Source organism: Neoarius graeffei, chromosome 8 (genome assembly GCF_027579695.1).
Source record: "Neoarius graeffei isolate fNeoGra1 chromosome 8, fNeoGra1.pri, whole genome shotgun sequence".
NCBI classification, from domain to species: Eukaryota; Metazoa; Chordata; class Actinopteri; order Siluriformes; family Ariidae; genus Neoarius; species Neoarius graeffei.
The window spans coordinates 74,033,884-74,050,515 of record NC_083576.1 but is presented as its reverse complement, the minus strand read 5'-3'; the positions used below and the strand labels follow the sequence as shown (position 1 = coordinate 74,050,515).

The 16,632-nt window shown below is 39.8% G+C and overlaps 1 protein-coding gene across 1 annotated transcript in view; it reads left to right on the top strand.

Annotated features, from left to right (window-relative positions):
• Nucleotides 1-15,936, top strand: part of ldhd (lactate dehydrogenase D) — a 41,456-nt gene extending 25,520 nt beyond the window's left edge. Inside the window, exons 3-11 of the mRNA XM_060928228.1 lie at nucleotides 292-433; nucleotides 623-764; nucleotides 917-1,076; nucleotides 2,815-3,014; nucleotides 3,716-3,844; nucleotides 8,392-8,519; nucleotides 11,778-11,868; nucleotides 13,588-13,690; nucleotides 14,907-15,936. Coding sequence (XP_060784211.1) covers nucleotides 292-433; nucleotides 623-764; nucleotides 917-1,076; nucleotides 2,815-3,014; nucleotides 3,716-3,844; nucleotides 8,392-8,519; nucleotides 11,778-11,868; nucleotides 13,588-13,690; nucleotides 14,907-15,072 — 1,261 coding nt within the window. The 3' untranslated portion in view covers nucleotides 15,073-15,936. The remainder of the gene's footprint in view (nucleotides 1-291; nucleotides 434-622; nucleotides 765-916; nucleotides 1,077-2,814; nucleotides 3,015-3,715; nucleotides 3,845-8,391; nucleotides 8,520-11,777; nucleotides 11,869-13,587; nucleotides 13,691-14,906) is intronic.
• The last annotated feature ends 696 nt before the right edge of the window (nucleotides 15,937-16,632 follow it).

The following is a 16,632-nucleotide window of genomic DNA, read 5'->3' as shown; positions in this document are numbered from 1 at the left end:
AGCCAGCGAAATGACAGGAGTAATTTGTGAAAAATGCTATAATAATTATTGAAAAATAAAGGATACATTCTGACTATCAAATACTTTTTGGTATTTTTTGAGGTTTCCGAGTACAGTTTTTATTTCGTCCTCGGTTGGTTCAGCAACACACGCCACTGTTTTGTTTTTCTCTACTCATGGTATATGAGCTGATAGCCTAGTAATAGAGTAGCCAATCAGAACACACGATTGCTCATATCCAGTGAATGTACCGTAGCTAGAATAAAGCAGTATTTCTTTCTGCTGTGTCAGATGTCACCCCCCAGACATTGTAGTGTTCCCTCAGTGTGTGGAGGAGGTCAGTGAGCTAGCCAAAATCTGCTACCGTCACCAATTACCCATCATCCCTTTTGGCACAGGAACGGGTATGGAAGGAGGAGTGAATGCTGTGAAGGTGAGCGTGAGAGTCCATTGTGAGTGTCATTTCTTAAATCCCCCATAACATTCCAGTGTTCAGTTCCACAGTGAAGTTTTGTTCGTGTTTCTAGTCGTCCAGATTAAGTTTTTGGTAAAGAAACATTACTTAAGCTTCGACTACATTTTTAATTCTTCAGTTTTTGATTAACGAAACATTGTGCTGCAGGGTGGTGTGTGTTTCAGTCTCAGGAAGATGGACCAGGTGCTGGATTTGCACCCAGAGGATTTTGATGTGACCGTGGAGCCTGGCATCACACGCAAAGGACTCAATTCCTATTTGCGTGACACAGGCCTGTGGTTTCCTGTGGGTGAGACTCACTTTAATACTGAGTGTATAGACAGATCTTCATCATGAGTGGTTCGGTGCAGGATGTGTGGCTGTGCTGTGTGATGATGGAGCTGGATGTCAATCAGTGCATCTTTTAGTGTATCAAGTGTGTGTGTGTGTGTGTGTTGACAGACCCTGGTGCTGATGCGTCTCTTTGCGGCATGGCTGCCACCAGTGCGTCAGGCACTAACGCTGTGCGCTACGGTACCATGCGTGAGAACATCCTTAATCTGGAGGTGGTGCTGGCGGATGGGACGGTCATACACACGGCAGGCAAGGGACGGCGCACAAGGTATTACACACACACGCATCCTGCATCTTGACATTATTAAAGGAGAACTGAAGGCAAATTTTTTTATTATCAAAATTCTGTTTATCTCATTTTATTAAATATAGGAATGCATTTTTGATCGCTATTTTGTCACTGCTATAGCAAGTTATGAGTGTTTGAAATATGCTCTGTAATATATCAGTCCATATGTCAAAGCAATGGCCATAAATGAGATTCATTGAGGCCTGTGCGAGACATCGTAGGACGGAAGTAAAACTTGCAGCGGAAATCAAAGTCACCAACATCTGCCAATGTTGTTAAAAGACGCACGCGCCCTCTTTCGAATGCTGACGTCATCAAGCCGGAAGTTTTGTTTGTTCTGATAGCAGTCAGGAAAGTTTGAAAAAAGTAGGCAGTAATCGTCATTTAAACTCGTTTTTGTGCAATATTTTGTTTGGAAAACAGTTTTCAAAATGGCAGCACTGACACCTGGCTGACACTTCACGTTTCGAAGTCTCGCACAAGTCTCGTGAAGATCGCGCGGATAAGCGACGCCTGCCGTGGACCAAACGAACTAAATTCAACATGGCTAAAAACCAAATAGGCCGATAAGTATAATATTTAATTGCAATTAGTTGCCAATACGAGTCACGATATAAGGTTACTAAAACCGAAAACGTAATTGAATAGCGCATTAATTAAGAAATAAAGCAAGTTTAAAAATGACTTCAGTTCTCCTTTATAGGGGAGTCACACTAGAAGCGGAATGAGCCGGAATGCCGTCGGAATGAAAATTCTTTGTATATTCCGGGATATTCGAAGTGCATTCTAAAAATTCTGACTGCATTCTGAGTGCATTCCAAACATTCGGGTCCGTTCTTGTGGCCGGCCCGAATGTTTTGCTCATGCTCAAAACATTCGAGGTGCAGTCGAAGAGGAGAAATATCGAACAGCATTCGAAGTGTATTCTGACTGCATTCTAAATATTCTTACGGCGTTCCAACAGCATTCGAAACATTTCTGGTCGCGTTCGAGGGGAAAAATCGAAATGGCAAGCCACTTCATATCCTGCCAGAATGTCCCGAATGTACCTCGAATGAGCCGGAATGCTGTCGGAATGAAAATTCTTCGTATATTCCGGGATATTCGAAGTACATTCTAAGTATTCGAGCTGCATTCTCTTTGAATTCTTAGACGTTCAAAACATATTCGGCGGCTATTCCGGGAGCGTTCTGACTGCATTTGAGGTGAATTTGTACAGCATTCGAGGCACCTTCCGACCAGACTTCAGGTGGTATTCGGGCAGCAATCGAACCGCACTCGTACGGCATTCGAAGTGCATTCTTAATATTCTTACTGCATTCTAACAGCATTCTAGGTATTCCTGTTGTGTTCCAACTACATTTGAACTGCATTCAAAAGCTAATACACCCGGAATGTGCAAGAATCATTCGAGGCGGGTTCGAAGCGCATTCTAAGTATTCGAATGGCATTCTTACAAAGCTGTAAGAATGTTGGTCAGTTTGAAATTTCCGCCCGAATGTGGCATGAATTTTGAAAGATTTTTCATTCCGGCTGGTTCTGCTTGATTCCTGCTAATTCCGAATAAGTGTGACGGGGGTCTTAATGATATTATTATTATTATTATTATTATTATTATTAATAATAAGCTTAATTTGGAAAGCTACAAAACAATACAAAACAAGTGAACAATAATGATGGATAGATCATTCATCCAAAAACAATAACTTGTTTGTAGAAAGACAGCGGCAGGTTATAACTTGACAAACCTGTTTGTGGGCTCTGAGGGGACATTGGGGATCCTGACCAAAGCCACTCTCCGGCTTTATGGCATTCCGGAGTCCGTGGTGTCGGCTGTCTGCTCTTTCCCCTCGGTTCAGGCAGCCGTGGACAGCACGGTGCAGGTGCTGCAGGCCGGGGTGCCCATCGCTCGCATCGGTAGGTGAGCAGTGAGGAGCACAGAGAGTCCACACAGCATCATCTATCTGCACATCCAGAATAATAACCCGTGTCCGAAATCACTCCCTACTCACTATATAGTGAGGACGCCATTTTGTAGTGCTGTCCGAAACCTTAGTGAGGATTATATACACCCTATATAGTGCACTCAAAGTATCCCACAATGCATCATGAAAAATAGTTTACAACGATGGTCACTAACCAAAGCAATATGTCCCATCATGCATTGCAGTCGCGCTGAAAGAAATCAAATTCTCAAATTTGATTTAATAAAAGGCAGCGGCAAAGACGAAAGTGTTCAGCCTTGATTTTAAAAAAAGAACTGACTTTGTATTGATTAATATGGGAAATACGCTCAGTATAATATGGATTTATCACAAAAATACATGCATGCATTTATTATTTTGAAAACCCACCAGCCGACTGATCTGGCATGGTTTAATTGTGCGACAGTAATGATGTAAATACCAGCGTGATGGACGAGTGTCCAAAAGCGTTTTTTCATTTTACCAATGAGCTGACTATATAGTCCTCTATACAGTAATTCCCTATATAGGGAGTAGGGAACGAGTGAGCGATTTCAGACACAGGGATAGTTTTCAGGGTCCTATTTTAACAGGTTATAATTTTTGGCTGTAATTGTGTTGGTCGATTTTAAAAGGCACAGTGTCCTATTACAGAGTTCCTGGACGATGTGATGATCAGTGCCTGTAACCGCTTCAACTCTCTGTCCTACCCGGTCCTGCCTACGCTCTTCCTCGAGTTCCACGGCAGTTCAAGGAGTCTTGAAGAGCAGGTGTCTATCACAGGTGTGTGTGTGTTTTGCCAAAGCACATTTGATTGGTGTAGCAGAGTTAAAATTGCATGAACCCTGATGTACATGTGAGCTTTGCACAAATATGGGAATCCTGAATTTAAAAGTGCTGCATATGAATATTGAAATATCATGAATGTAAAATGATTATATTAACGAAACTATTTTGTTTATAATAAAAGCACCATACGTGAAATAATGAATAGCAAGAAAGATAAGAAGGGGGAAAATCAATTATGAAATTATGCTACTAGTCACATTGCCTTGGAGCATAACCTATAAATTACATGACCTATCATCTGATTGTTTGTTTGTTAACTTGGGAGAATTGTGAAGAAATGGTTGTCTAGTTCGCAGTTATTCCATGAAATCGAGTCGGACATGAGCTGATGGCCAACGAGATGCATAACGCTGAGTCGGCTATAAGCCATGTACGATGAGATTGAGTGGAATAGTCTATCCACAGTCACTGGATTTTGAGAAACGGAGCATTTTAATTTTTTGCAAATTCAATAAATAAAAACTTTATCCAAAACGTCTGACAATCATTTCCGCTTAGAATGTAAACAAACTGGCGAAATGACAATAGCAATTTGTGAAAAATGCAATAATAATTCTTGAAAAATTTTTAAAAAAGCTGCGTTCTTACCATCAAATACTTTTATTCCATATTTTGTGCTTTATTGTATTTTTAGGGGGTTGTTTCTTCTTCTTTAGAGTTTTTTAGCGATCGGCAAACCAACTTAAAGGTGCATTACCAACACTGACTGGGCTGGAGTGTGGAACCAGAGATATTTGGGGCGGGACACGCACTCGCGCACAGTATTCTTTTAGCCATTTCTGTTTCTTTTAAATACTTTAACAATTTTTGGGGTTTTGTTTTCAAGTAGAGTTTTTATTTCATCCTCGGTTGGTTCAGCAACACGCTCTGCCATTTTGTTTTTCTCTACTCACGGTATATGAGCTGATATCCTAGTAGTAGATTAGCCAATCAGAGCACACGATTGCTCATATCCAGTGAATGTGAATGGAATAACAGTGATTATCCATCAGGTATTGCCCTAGATCATTAATCTTCAGCTGTGATCTGGTTAGAAACCAAAAAGCAAAATTCTAGACCAAGAAAAAAAAAAATTCCGTGATCAGGGTCATGGTATACGGTTTCAAACTCTGTATTTGTACTGTAATTGTTTTCAGTGCAGATTTTTATATGGATTATTGTCTGAATAAACGGTAATATTTGACATACACTTAGGCTAAAGTTATTCAGTATCAGTTTTTCACAACTCCACACTTCTCACACACTTCGTTCACTTCAGAGGTGATTTGAAAACAATTAATAAGACAGATTTATTTCAGCTTTAATTCACTATATCAGAATTCTAATGTGTCAAACATTTACATACACCAACTTGACTGTCTCTTAAAATAGTCTGGAAGATTCCAGAAATTGATGAAATGACATTTAGAAGCTTCTGATTGCCCATTTGTCATAATTGGGAGTTAACTGGAACTACACCTGTGGCCTACCTTTAGTGACTGTACCTCATCTCATCTTATCATCTCTAGCCGCTTTATCCTGTTCTACAGGGCCGCAGGCAAGCTGGAGCCTATCCCAGCTGACTGCGGGCGAAAGGCGGGGTACACCCTGGACAAGTCGCCAGGTCATCACAGGGCTGACACATAGACACAGACAACCATTCACACTCACATTCACACCTACGGTCAATTTAGAGTCACCAGTTAACCTAACCTGCATGTCTTTGGACTGTGGGGGAAACCGGAGCACCCGGAGGAAACCCACGCAGACACGGGGAGAACATGCAAACTCCACACAGAAAGGCCCTCGCCGGCCACAGGGCTCGAACCCGGACCTTCTTGCTGTGAGGCAACAGTGCTAACCACTACACCACTGTGCCGCCCGGTCCACAAACCTGACTGTGTTAAACCAGTTCTGTCAGGAGGAATGGGCAAAAACCCTGTGAAAGTATTGTGAGAACCTTGTGGAAGGCGATTCCTTATGTTTGATTCAAGTGCAAACGATTAAAAGGCAATGCCACCAAATACAAGCATGGTGTATTCCTGTATTAACAGTTATTCCACGAAATCGAGTCGTGCATGAGCTGCGGGCGCAGAGTTGGCTATAAGCCATGTATGACGAGATTGAGTGGAATAGGTATTCTATTCTATCCATGTTCACTGGATTTTTGAGAAACGGAGCATTTTTATTTTTTGCAAATTCAATAAATAAAAAATTTATACAAAATGTCCAACAATCATTTCCGCTCAGAATGTAAACAAACTGGCGAAATGATGGTAGCAATTTGTGAAAAATGCTATAATAATTCTTGTTCTTCAAAAAAAGAGACGCATTCTTATTAAAATAAGTTATTCCATTTTTTTTCTTGTATTTTTTGGGGGTTTTGTTTTTCGAGTAGAATTTTTATTTCGTCCTCAGTTGGTTCAGCAACACGCTCCGCCCTTTTTGTTTTTCTCAGCTCACATACCGTGAGTAGATATCCTAGTAGTAGAGTAGCCAATCAGAATGCCCGATCGCTCACATCCAGTGAATGTGGATAGAATAATAACATTTTTACCCACTGAAAAGCCAATATAGTAGTAAATAAATTCTGAAATACATCTTTTAGCTTTTGGCTATTATTATGAAAATAAAGTCGATGCTCAAATTGACAGGAAATGAATATGAAGTATGTGGAGTATTTTCTACTATTATGGATCACCACATAAGCTCATCTCATCTCATCATCTCCAGCCGCTCCATCCTTCTACAGGGTCGCAGGCAAGCTGGAGCCTATCCCAGCTGACTACGGGCGAAAGGCGGGGTACACCCTGGACAAGTCACCAGGTCATCACAGGGCTGGCTGACACATAGACACAGACAACCATTCACACTCACATTCACACCTACGGTCAATTTAGAGTCACCAGTTAACCTAACCTGCATGTCTTTGGACTGTGGGGGAAACCGGAGCACCCGGAGGAAACCCACGCGGACACGGGGAGAACATGCAAACTCCACACAGAAAGGCCCTCGCCGGCCACGGGGCTCGAACCCAGGACCTTCTTGCTGTGAGGCAACAGCGCTAACCACTACACCACCGTGCCACCCACCACATAAGCTTTTCTCATAATTATTAAAAGTTCTCAGACACAGAGATTTCTCTTTCCAGTTCTAATCTCCAGATTGTTAGCAAAGCTGAAACAGAGCCCAGTTAAAGTCAAGTCGATAAAATAGTACTTAGCAAAGTGGTTCAATCAGTGCAGCTCACTTTGCTACAGTATATTTCCATTTTTAAGATTTAAACCTTTTAAAACTCCGAGGTATTAAATATTACATTTACCTTTTTTCTGTCTCCCCTCTATGTGGTGGAGGTAGTTAGTTCTCAGGTTGTTTGTGTGTCTCTTGGAGTCCTGTTAGCACAATATCTCAAACAAGTGGTTGAATGTTTGTAGGATTTACATATGAACTGATTAGATTTTGCGTTTGAGCCAAAAGGTTGCAGCGAGATCCGACTTCTTGAAAAAAAAATTTTTTTTATTAGTGTGCTTGCACTATTGTTCTTAAGTTTACTTATTCTGCCTTATTCCGACACGTTTTTTGGATCCACTACTCCTCCTAGGGCGTTCGAGATAGAGACACCGTTCCAACTCTGAGACGTCTGGCCCGAAGTGGTGTAGTGTGCTTGTATACAGCTTTTGGATCAATGCACCCTTGTCGTTTTTCTTTTGTTTTTTTCCCATAGAGAATGAATAGGGCTCATGAATCGAATCGTCCTACTCGGACACGCTCCATCGCAGATGCACCAAACCTCATGTGATACTTCAGGCCAACTCCCCCGACACATACATGCAATCGGTTCTGACCTGCACTCATATTTTTCCTTTCTTTTTGCTCATCCCTTTTTCCTCCGTAGGCTTGCATTGATTTTTGGCCCCATTGAAAATGAATGGTGTTTCAGGAGAAAAACTTTCACTCTCCATCAATTTTTTTTAATCAAGTGACCAAACTTCAAGAAACTTCACTTGATGCCTCAGGCCAAGTCCCCGCACAGATCCATCCCCTCATCTGAGACCTGCACTCGTCTTTTCCTTGGTTTTCACGCATCTCTTTTTACCTCCATAGGCTTCCATTGATTTTTGGCCCCATTGGTAGGGTTGAGGTCAGGGCTCTGTGCAGGACACTCTCTTCCACTCCATTGGCACACCATGTCTTCATGGAGCTCGCTTCATGCACAGGGGCATTTGTCATGCTGGAACAGATTTGGGTCACTTGGTTCCAGTGAAGGGAAATTGTAATCCTACAGCATATGAAGTCATGATGGACAATTGTGTGCTTTCAATTTTGTGGCAGCAGTTTGGGGAAGAACCATGTATGGGTGTGATGGTCAGGTGTCCACATACTTTTGGTTATATAGTGTATAATTTAATAAACGGTATATTATATACTACTACTACTACTAATAATAATAATAATAATAATGATGATGATGATGATGATTGTGTGTGTGTGTGTGTGTCCAGAGGCAATTGCAAGGGAGAACAGTGGCTCGGACTTCACCTGGGCTGAGGATGAAGACACACGTTCACAGTTATGGAAAGCTCGCCATCATGCCTGGTACGCCGCAAAGGCACTGCGGCCGGGCTGTGAGGTGAGAAATCATGCACACAAGAAATACTATTTCTTTATTTCTGTATCTCTCCATTATTCGTTTTCTCTCTCCCCACTCAGTGTGATTTATAATTTTTGTGTTTGTGTTAAAATTTGAAAATAAAAAATAGAAATTGTTAATGAGATTTTTTTTTGTGTGTGTGTGTGTTGATCAGGGCAGGAATTTCACGAGGGCCACGAGGGCCATGGCCCTCATGCCCTCTCAATTTGGCCTTGTGCCCTTGGAAAAAAAAATATCTGCCGTAAGGCCACAGTGGCCTTGATGCCCTGCGGTTTTGTAGTCTGCCTCGTGACTGCCAATAGGCTTTAACATCACCTGTGTCTATTGAGAAAAAAATACGTCTTTTGATGACATTCTGGATTCTTATTGGGCAACTCATCAGTGGTGGATCGGACTCGAGCCTGGCATGAACCACTCCGACGTACTATAATGACACCAGTCTATTACCAGACAACCAGGAGACTTAATCAAATGCATCCCCCGCCCACTTGTGTCCGCGTCTGAGACGTTGAATTTTCACAGAAGGAGGGAAAAAGTTAACTAAGACTGTGTGATAAATTAACGAACGAATAAGATAGGAATTTCAACATATAGGGCTTAAGTTTGTTACCGTTAAATAAGCATTGCTTGTACAGTAATGTTATGTCGTTACAACGTTGACCCACTTTTAACGTGCCGAGTACCGACTGTAGCCGGTAACAAATGCTAATTAGCTTGTTGTCAAAAGTGCAAAGACCTTAAATTGCTCTGTGTAAATTAGAAAATGGCGCAACTTCCTCTGTAGCCGTCAACGGACAAGCACAGACTTGTCTTGAGTTTTGAGCCAATCACAACAGGGCAGCACTGTGGCCTGAGGTACGTAAAACATGATAGTTTAAGTTTGTTTAAATTTCAAAAATGAGTACACCCAATGACTGTCTCATATACTCTTCATATACTCGTACTGTTTAAGTAATGCAATAAAACTAATCTTTAAAAATGGCATTTACTCAAACTGTTTGCATAGAATGAACTTTCGGGTTAACAGTGTAATACTGTTGCAGTGTTCTGCAAATTTGCAATTTATTTCAGATCTTGAGACATGAAAGTGCTATTTTAAAAAATAAAAGGTCAGAAATGTCTTCTTTGTCGTCTATTTAGTTCATTTTATTTCCTCAATAATTTTCCTTGATTGAGAAATCGGTCTGGGCTCTTCTGGGTTAATCAGTAGCCTGCATGCTAGTATATGTTCCATTTACAATCAAACATTTTGATGCACTCCAGGCTCAATTTTGATTAATCAAAAATCTGCGTAGTCGTACAGTCTGAAGATGCTCTTGCACATTCGGTGTCAATTGAACAAAAATTATGGGAGGATATAGGTTTAATAAGTTTTACAATTTTTGAAGTGAGTGATGGATTGATAAGTTTAGATGTGTTCAGTATTTTCTTATCTTCAGACATAGTGTAGGAGATGTTTCTTTACCTGATAGTTTCGACTGAGACTCCAGTCTTCCTCAGAAGAGTCATTAGTCCTTAAATTAAATTCATTATAGACGTGAACTTAAAATCATTGTTTTATTTTATGGCCTTGGTGCCCTGGCTTTTGGCCTTCGTGCCCTCAAAAAATTGACAGTACAAAAGGCCAAGTGGCCTTGCCCCTAAAATGACGAAATTCCAGGCCTGGTGTTGATCATTCGTCTTTATTTGAAGACTTTTTTTGAAATTAATTAAAGCCTTTTGATTTCATAACGTCAGTAAAATTTAGTTCCCTCTGAAATTTGGTCATTGTGATATATGTTTATTTCTGTAATATCTCACAAAATATCAGGCCATTCTGTGGCTGGGAAGTTATTTAATTTGAGGGGATTCCTGAGCGAATAATGCACATGAAATCGCTCGCTTCACGCAGTCAAGCAGACAGAGGAAGTCCGTGTGTGCATGCGCAGGTTTACCTTCTTTTGGGTTTTACAGCAGCTGGCATCCACAGTGTTGCATTACTGCCATCTACAGGTTTACCTTTGACCGTGCACTGACAGTTCCATCATTCTGTCGCTAAACGAACAGCTGATCACACCGAGGTGCTCGCTGACCGCCGATATTTATTTATTAGTTTGGTCCTGCGTTTCCTTTCCTTCACATATAAAACAACGTCTTTTCTTCTCGCTTTCCGTTACTGCAGTCGGTCTTTCACGTTTCACTCATGTCCTCCATTTTTCTCTCCTGTTTCAAATTTGTATCCCACAATGCCTTGCGTGAACGGGGAAAGCCCACCACGTGATGCATGACGTAGTATCTTGTACTGGGTCATGGTGAAGCAGGAAAAAATGGCGGAGAATTTAGGGTCACATGGCTCTAAATTCATTAATTGTTCTATTTTAAAAAAACTAATAAAATTGGAAGTCTGTGATTCAAATTCAGTAGCTTTCAGTCCACTAAACAAAAATAATTGGGTGTCGGGGAAAATTCTTTCTATGACCTACACTTAAAAAAATCTGAAAGGCAGTCTACCTTTAAATATTTTCCATGGAACTGTCGTAAAGTATTTTACTTCCTACGACGATCCATGTTAACATTTGGTTGATGGTAAACTGCACTTCTCCTGCTGGCTGATGTCCACCGAAACTTCATGAGTGTGTCATATTTATCGCTGTGATATTCAGCATATTTCCGTTTTCATCTGCCCTGGAATACCTAACAGTCTTGGTTTTAAAATTCAGCTAGATTTCATTTTTATATCACATCATTATAAAATTAGCTCATTCTTGTTCACAAAATTTCATCCATTTTTATTTATTTATTTATTTATTTATTTTTTAAGTTTCATTCCCAGGCTTCGGAAAGTATCTGAATGTTGGATGAGGGCTAACACATGATATCCTGGAAGGTATTAAATCCCAACAGGGTGCCATTAATTAATGAGAAACATCAGCACCCACTTAAAAAAAATAGTGGAGAATTTAGGGCCACATGGCCCCAAATTCATTAATTGTTCTATTTAAAAAAAAAAAAACAATAAAATTGGAAGTCTGTGATTCGAATTCAGTAGCTTTCGGTCCATTAAACAAAAATATTTGGGTGTCGGGGAAAATTCTTTTTATGAACTACACTTGAGCAATCTGAAAGGTAGTCTACCTTTAAAGTGGAGAGAGATGGATACATGGCTCATGGTGGCTAAAACCCAAAACAGACCAGTATATAAACCTGACTCTATAATGGAGCTCATCATTTTCTCTGTTTCTCTTGTTTACTATGCAGGTGTACTGCACGGACGTATGTGTGCCAATCTCCCATCTGCCTCAGGTCATCATGGAAACCAAAGATGACATAATCAGAAACAATCTTACAGGTATACACATGTTCACTGTGTTCCAAATACATATTTGATTACAGATGTGACCTGAAGATTAAATTGTGTGAAGAAATAAAGTGTACAGTTAGCTCGGCTTCCTGTAACATTTCTGTAGGTCACAAAACGTCACTGTGCTCTCTTCAGCTGAATGTGTTCATTTCTAGAAAGTGCTGTCTTGCTTGTTAGCGAGCTGCTGACCAGGTTACAATATTGGAGATGTTGTGTAAGGAATACAGTGTTAAAATTGATTATTTTTCCTACAACAGTGTTTTATACCACAACAATTTGTCAATTATTTAATATTTTTAAAATGCACTGATTGATTTAACTAACTAATTAAAGAGCTATGTTATAATTTTTAGACATGCAACGATGTATTGTGTGACGATAAATTGCGATACAAATTTATGACTATCCAAATTGATGAAATAATAATAAAAAATTGTGATTATCAGGTTGCATAATCTTTTAGCTTTTCCTAGCTCTACGTGCATTGTTTAGACAGAAGAGGGACGTGCAATTGATGGAATGCGCTTGACTGCACTGTAGGTGGAAGTAACTCAGCTCAAATGCCATAAAAATACACACACAAAAAACACCAGATCTAAAGTGGGGAAGTGCTGTTGTGCAATTGGCTGTACAAATAGATTTAACAAGAAATCGGAGTTCTCTTCTTACAGTCTGCCGAAATCTAAAGAAAAGAGAAGTAAATGGAGGTAGTTATTTTATGTTTAAACCTGACTACAACTTTCATAAATCTTCATCAATGTTTATTAAGAAAAGGCCTATTTATTAACTTTGTCATAAGTTCTATTTTAGTTAATAGTCCATTATATTTTACTCCACCCTTTACAAATTTAGGTAAATAATTGTTTGGTATTAAGAATTTATTTTTATTATTATTATTATTTAATACAAAACTGTAAAGACCTTGGTCCTGAAGAGTTTAATGTGTAGGAAAACAGCTTAGAGCTGTTTACAGCTGACAATAAGTTGCAGCTTTACCTATTTGTCAGAACCCTGTCTCACACATCCAGTCCCCTCCAAAATTATCGGTACGGCAAGGCCAAGTCTCTTTCTGTTACACACTGGAGCCCTTTTGGTTTGAAACTAAAAAAAGTGAGAAAATAGATCAGGATTTTAGCTTTCGTTTCCTGATATTTACAGTGACTTGCAAAAGTATTCATCCCCCTTGGCGTTTGTCCTGTTTTGTTGCATTACAAGCTAGAATTAAAACGGATTTTTGGAGGGTTAGCACAATTTGATTTACACACCATGCCTACCACTTTAAAGGTGCAACTTACAGTTTTATTGTGACACAAACGATAATTAAGATGGGGACCCCCCCCCAGGCAGTCACATGTTCCAGTATTTTTGATCACTTGAAAAATGGGTGGATTCAAACAAAAAGGTGCCCTGTTCTAAATTGTTTAACACTTCAAGAGGTGTGTGTGTGTGTATATAGATCAGGAAGTGAAAGCTGAACTTCTGATCAATCATCTCATATTCATCTTTTGATCTTAAACCCCAAAAAAGGGCCTTGCCATTCCAATACTTTTGAAGAGGACTGGACATTTATTTAACATGGTCTCCTAAAAATAAATAACACCACAACTTCACCATATCAACAATTACACATGCATACATTTGTGTGGGGTGTTTTAGAAGTGTGTGTGTGTGTGTGTGTGTGTGTGTGGTGTGATGTTGCTGTGTCAGGTCCAATTGCAGGTCATGTGGGAGATGGGAACTTCCACTGTTTCATGGTGTTTGACCCTGATGAAGTGCAGAGTGTCCATGAATTCTTAGCTAGACTGGCCAGGTCTGAACATCTCTGTCTGTCAGCTTCCATGTGAATCTATATGCATATAGCCAGCTCCAAAAGTCCAAGTCCACTGCCAAGTCTCCTTTTATTTGATCAGTTGTGAAAATCAATCCATCCATTATCTGTAGCTGCTTATCCTGCATAGGGTTGCAAGCAAGCTGGATCCTATCCCAGCTGACTATGGGCGAGAGGCGGGGTACACCCTGGACAAGTTGCCAGGCTGACACACAGACACAGACAACCATTCACATTCACACCTATGGTCAATTTAGAGCCACCGATTAGCCTAACCTGCATGTCTTTGGACTGTGGGGGAAACTCACACAGACACAGGGAGACTATCCACACTGAAAGGCTCCCGTCGGCCGGTTGGCTTGAACCCAGAACCTTCTTGCCATGAGGCGACAGTGCTAACCACTACACCACTGTGCCACCAGTTGTGAAAATGTAACTTTTAAAAAAACCAACAAAAAAAACCCCAACCTATTTAGTTATACACTACCGTTCAAAAGTTTGGGGTCACTTTGAAGTTTCCTTATTTTTGTAAGAAAAGCACTGTTCTTTTCAATGAAGATCACTTTAAACTAATCAGAAATCCACTCTATACATTGCTAATGTGGTAAATGACTATTCTAGCTGCAAATGTCTGGTTTTTGGTGCAATATCTCCATAGGTGTATAGAGGCCCATTTCCAGCAACTCTCACTCCAGTGTTCTAATGGTACAATGTGTTTGCTCATTGCCTCAGAAGGCTAATGGATGATTAGAAAACGCTTGTACAATCATGTTAGCACAGCTGAAAACAGTTGAGCTCTTTAGAGAAGCTATAAAACTGACCTTGGTTGAACTGGGAGAATGCTAGAGTGGAAACAGTTTTAATTGACAAATATTAACACAATTATGTGCTTAAGGCAAGCCATAAAATAAGGCTAATGGAAATTTAACTGCTGTGTTGAGTCTAAAGTCATTATTGTCTCAATTAAATATACATGTTTGATTTGCAGTAGTTAAGAAAGACGACCGAGATCTGTAAACAGTGTGAGTTACACATACAGACTTCTCTGACAGCCTTAAAGACGTTCTTAAATAATAACGGCCAGCTGAATAAAATAAAATAAAATGTGTATTAAACCTGGTGGACTTTTGGACCTGACTGGATCTCGTTCATTCTCATTATTATGGATTCTAATTAGTACTGTCCCTCCCCCTTACAGGAGGGCTCTGTTGGTTCACGGGACGTGTACAGGAGAACACGGTGTGGGTTTGGGGAAAAGGGCTGTGCTGCGGGAGGAGTTGTGCCCTATGACCATGAAGGTGATGCAGGACCTCAAAGCCACACTGGATCCCAAAAACCTCATGAACCCTGGGAAAATCCTGTAGGTGACCTTTCAGTGTGTGCTCAGAAGCAGAGTGTACATCACGTCATCTCAAATGCTAGATTACTAGTGTAGTGTTCTTGATCAAACATTAAAACACATCAGGATGGTTCTCATAAGACTTGATGGTTGTTTATTGTGAGGTGTTCATACTGCGGTCTTCTCTGTGGCTGAGACTGTGTGACTGTGTGTGTATTACCCATAATCAAATCAGGTAGGATCCCTGTCACATGGCATTTGCTGATTGATTGATTGATTGATATAAATGGCAGGGAGTCGATTTGACTTTTAAAGGATTAACTATATATAGCAGTGAATGATTTTAGCCTTTAAGACAGCGAGTCAATTCAGCTTTCAAACGACTCACTAAAATTGGCATTGACATTGGCACAGTTTAGCCTTTAAATGGATCACTGTGGATGACGGTGACTCAGTTTAGCCTGTACATGATGGCAAGGAGTCCATTCAGCCTTGAAATAATTAAAGCTACAGATGACCGTGAGTTAATTTAGCCTTTAAAGGATTTACTATAAATGCCAATGAAACCATTCACGTTTGAAAAGATTCAGTATAAACGGCAGTGAATCAATTCAACTTTGAAAAGATTCATTATAAACGGCCGTCAGTCCGTTTAGCCTTTAATGGATGACATAATGAAATAAGTCATAATGTACACATTTAAGCATTGTTTAAACTACAATAAATCACTTTAAATGTTTTATGACAACTTTGTGAATGGCGCATGGTTTGGATAAATGTTTAAATGTAAAATTTATGTCTGGAATGTATACATTTCTGGAAAGCTGATTTGTGACTGTGTCCATTGTTAAGAGCTCTATACAAATAAAACTGAATTGAATTGGAAGAATGAGAGATGGAATAGTGACATCATACATGTTTCATATCTTTATGCTTCTAAGCTAGCTTTTTTCTTTTTTTTTTGGAGAAATGGTAATTAGCCTTCCACTATCCGTTCACTCAGTTGCTTTCTCTGAAGTGTTGAAGATAAAGGAAGGCAGCCGTGTTCTTACTGCTTTCCATAAAGGACACTTTATCTCAAAAACGCTGTCTACTGAGGAAGCTCATTAGCAAATGGAAGCAGAGATCACTTAAAGCATTTCCACTAACAATACATTTAACTTGGGTTTTAATTTAATTGCAAACATGGAATGAGTCAAACTATTTTTAAAAAGGTATTTTTTAATATAATATATAGAGGATATTACATGGTGGAGCGAAGATATTAAGTTTATCTTCGAGTAGTGAACGAGCGAAATATTTTTCAACACTCAATATCTTCGCACCACTGTGTATTGTTCTTTAGATTATATGGACACATCCACAACAACAAAAAAACCCACAAGTTAATCAAAACAATTTTAATTTTCAACCGTTTCGCCATTTTGACAACACGTGTCTAGTCAGCGGGAAAACATTGGGAGTGACATCATCAAAGTGAAATATTGGGAATTATTATACATACAGGACACTTTTTTTTTCCCATGGAATAAAAACATGTACAGTGGCGCTTGAAAGTTTGTGAACCCTTTAGAATTTTCTATAT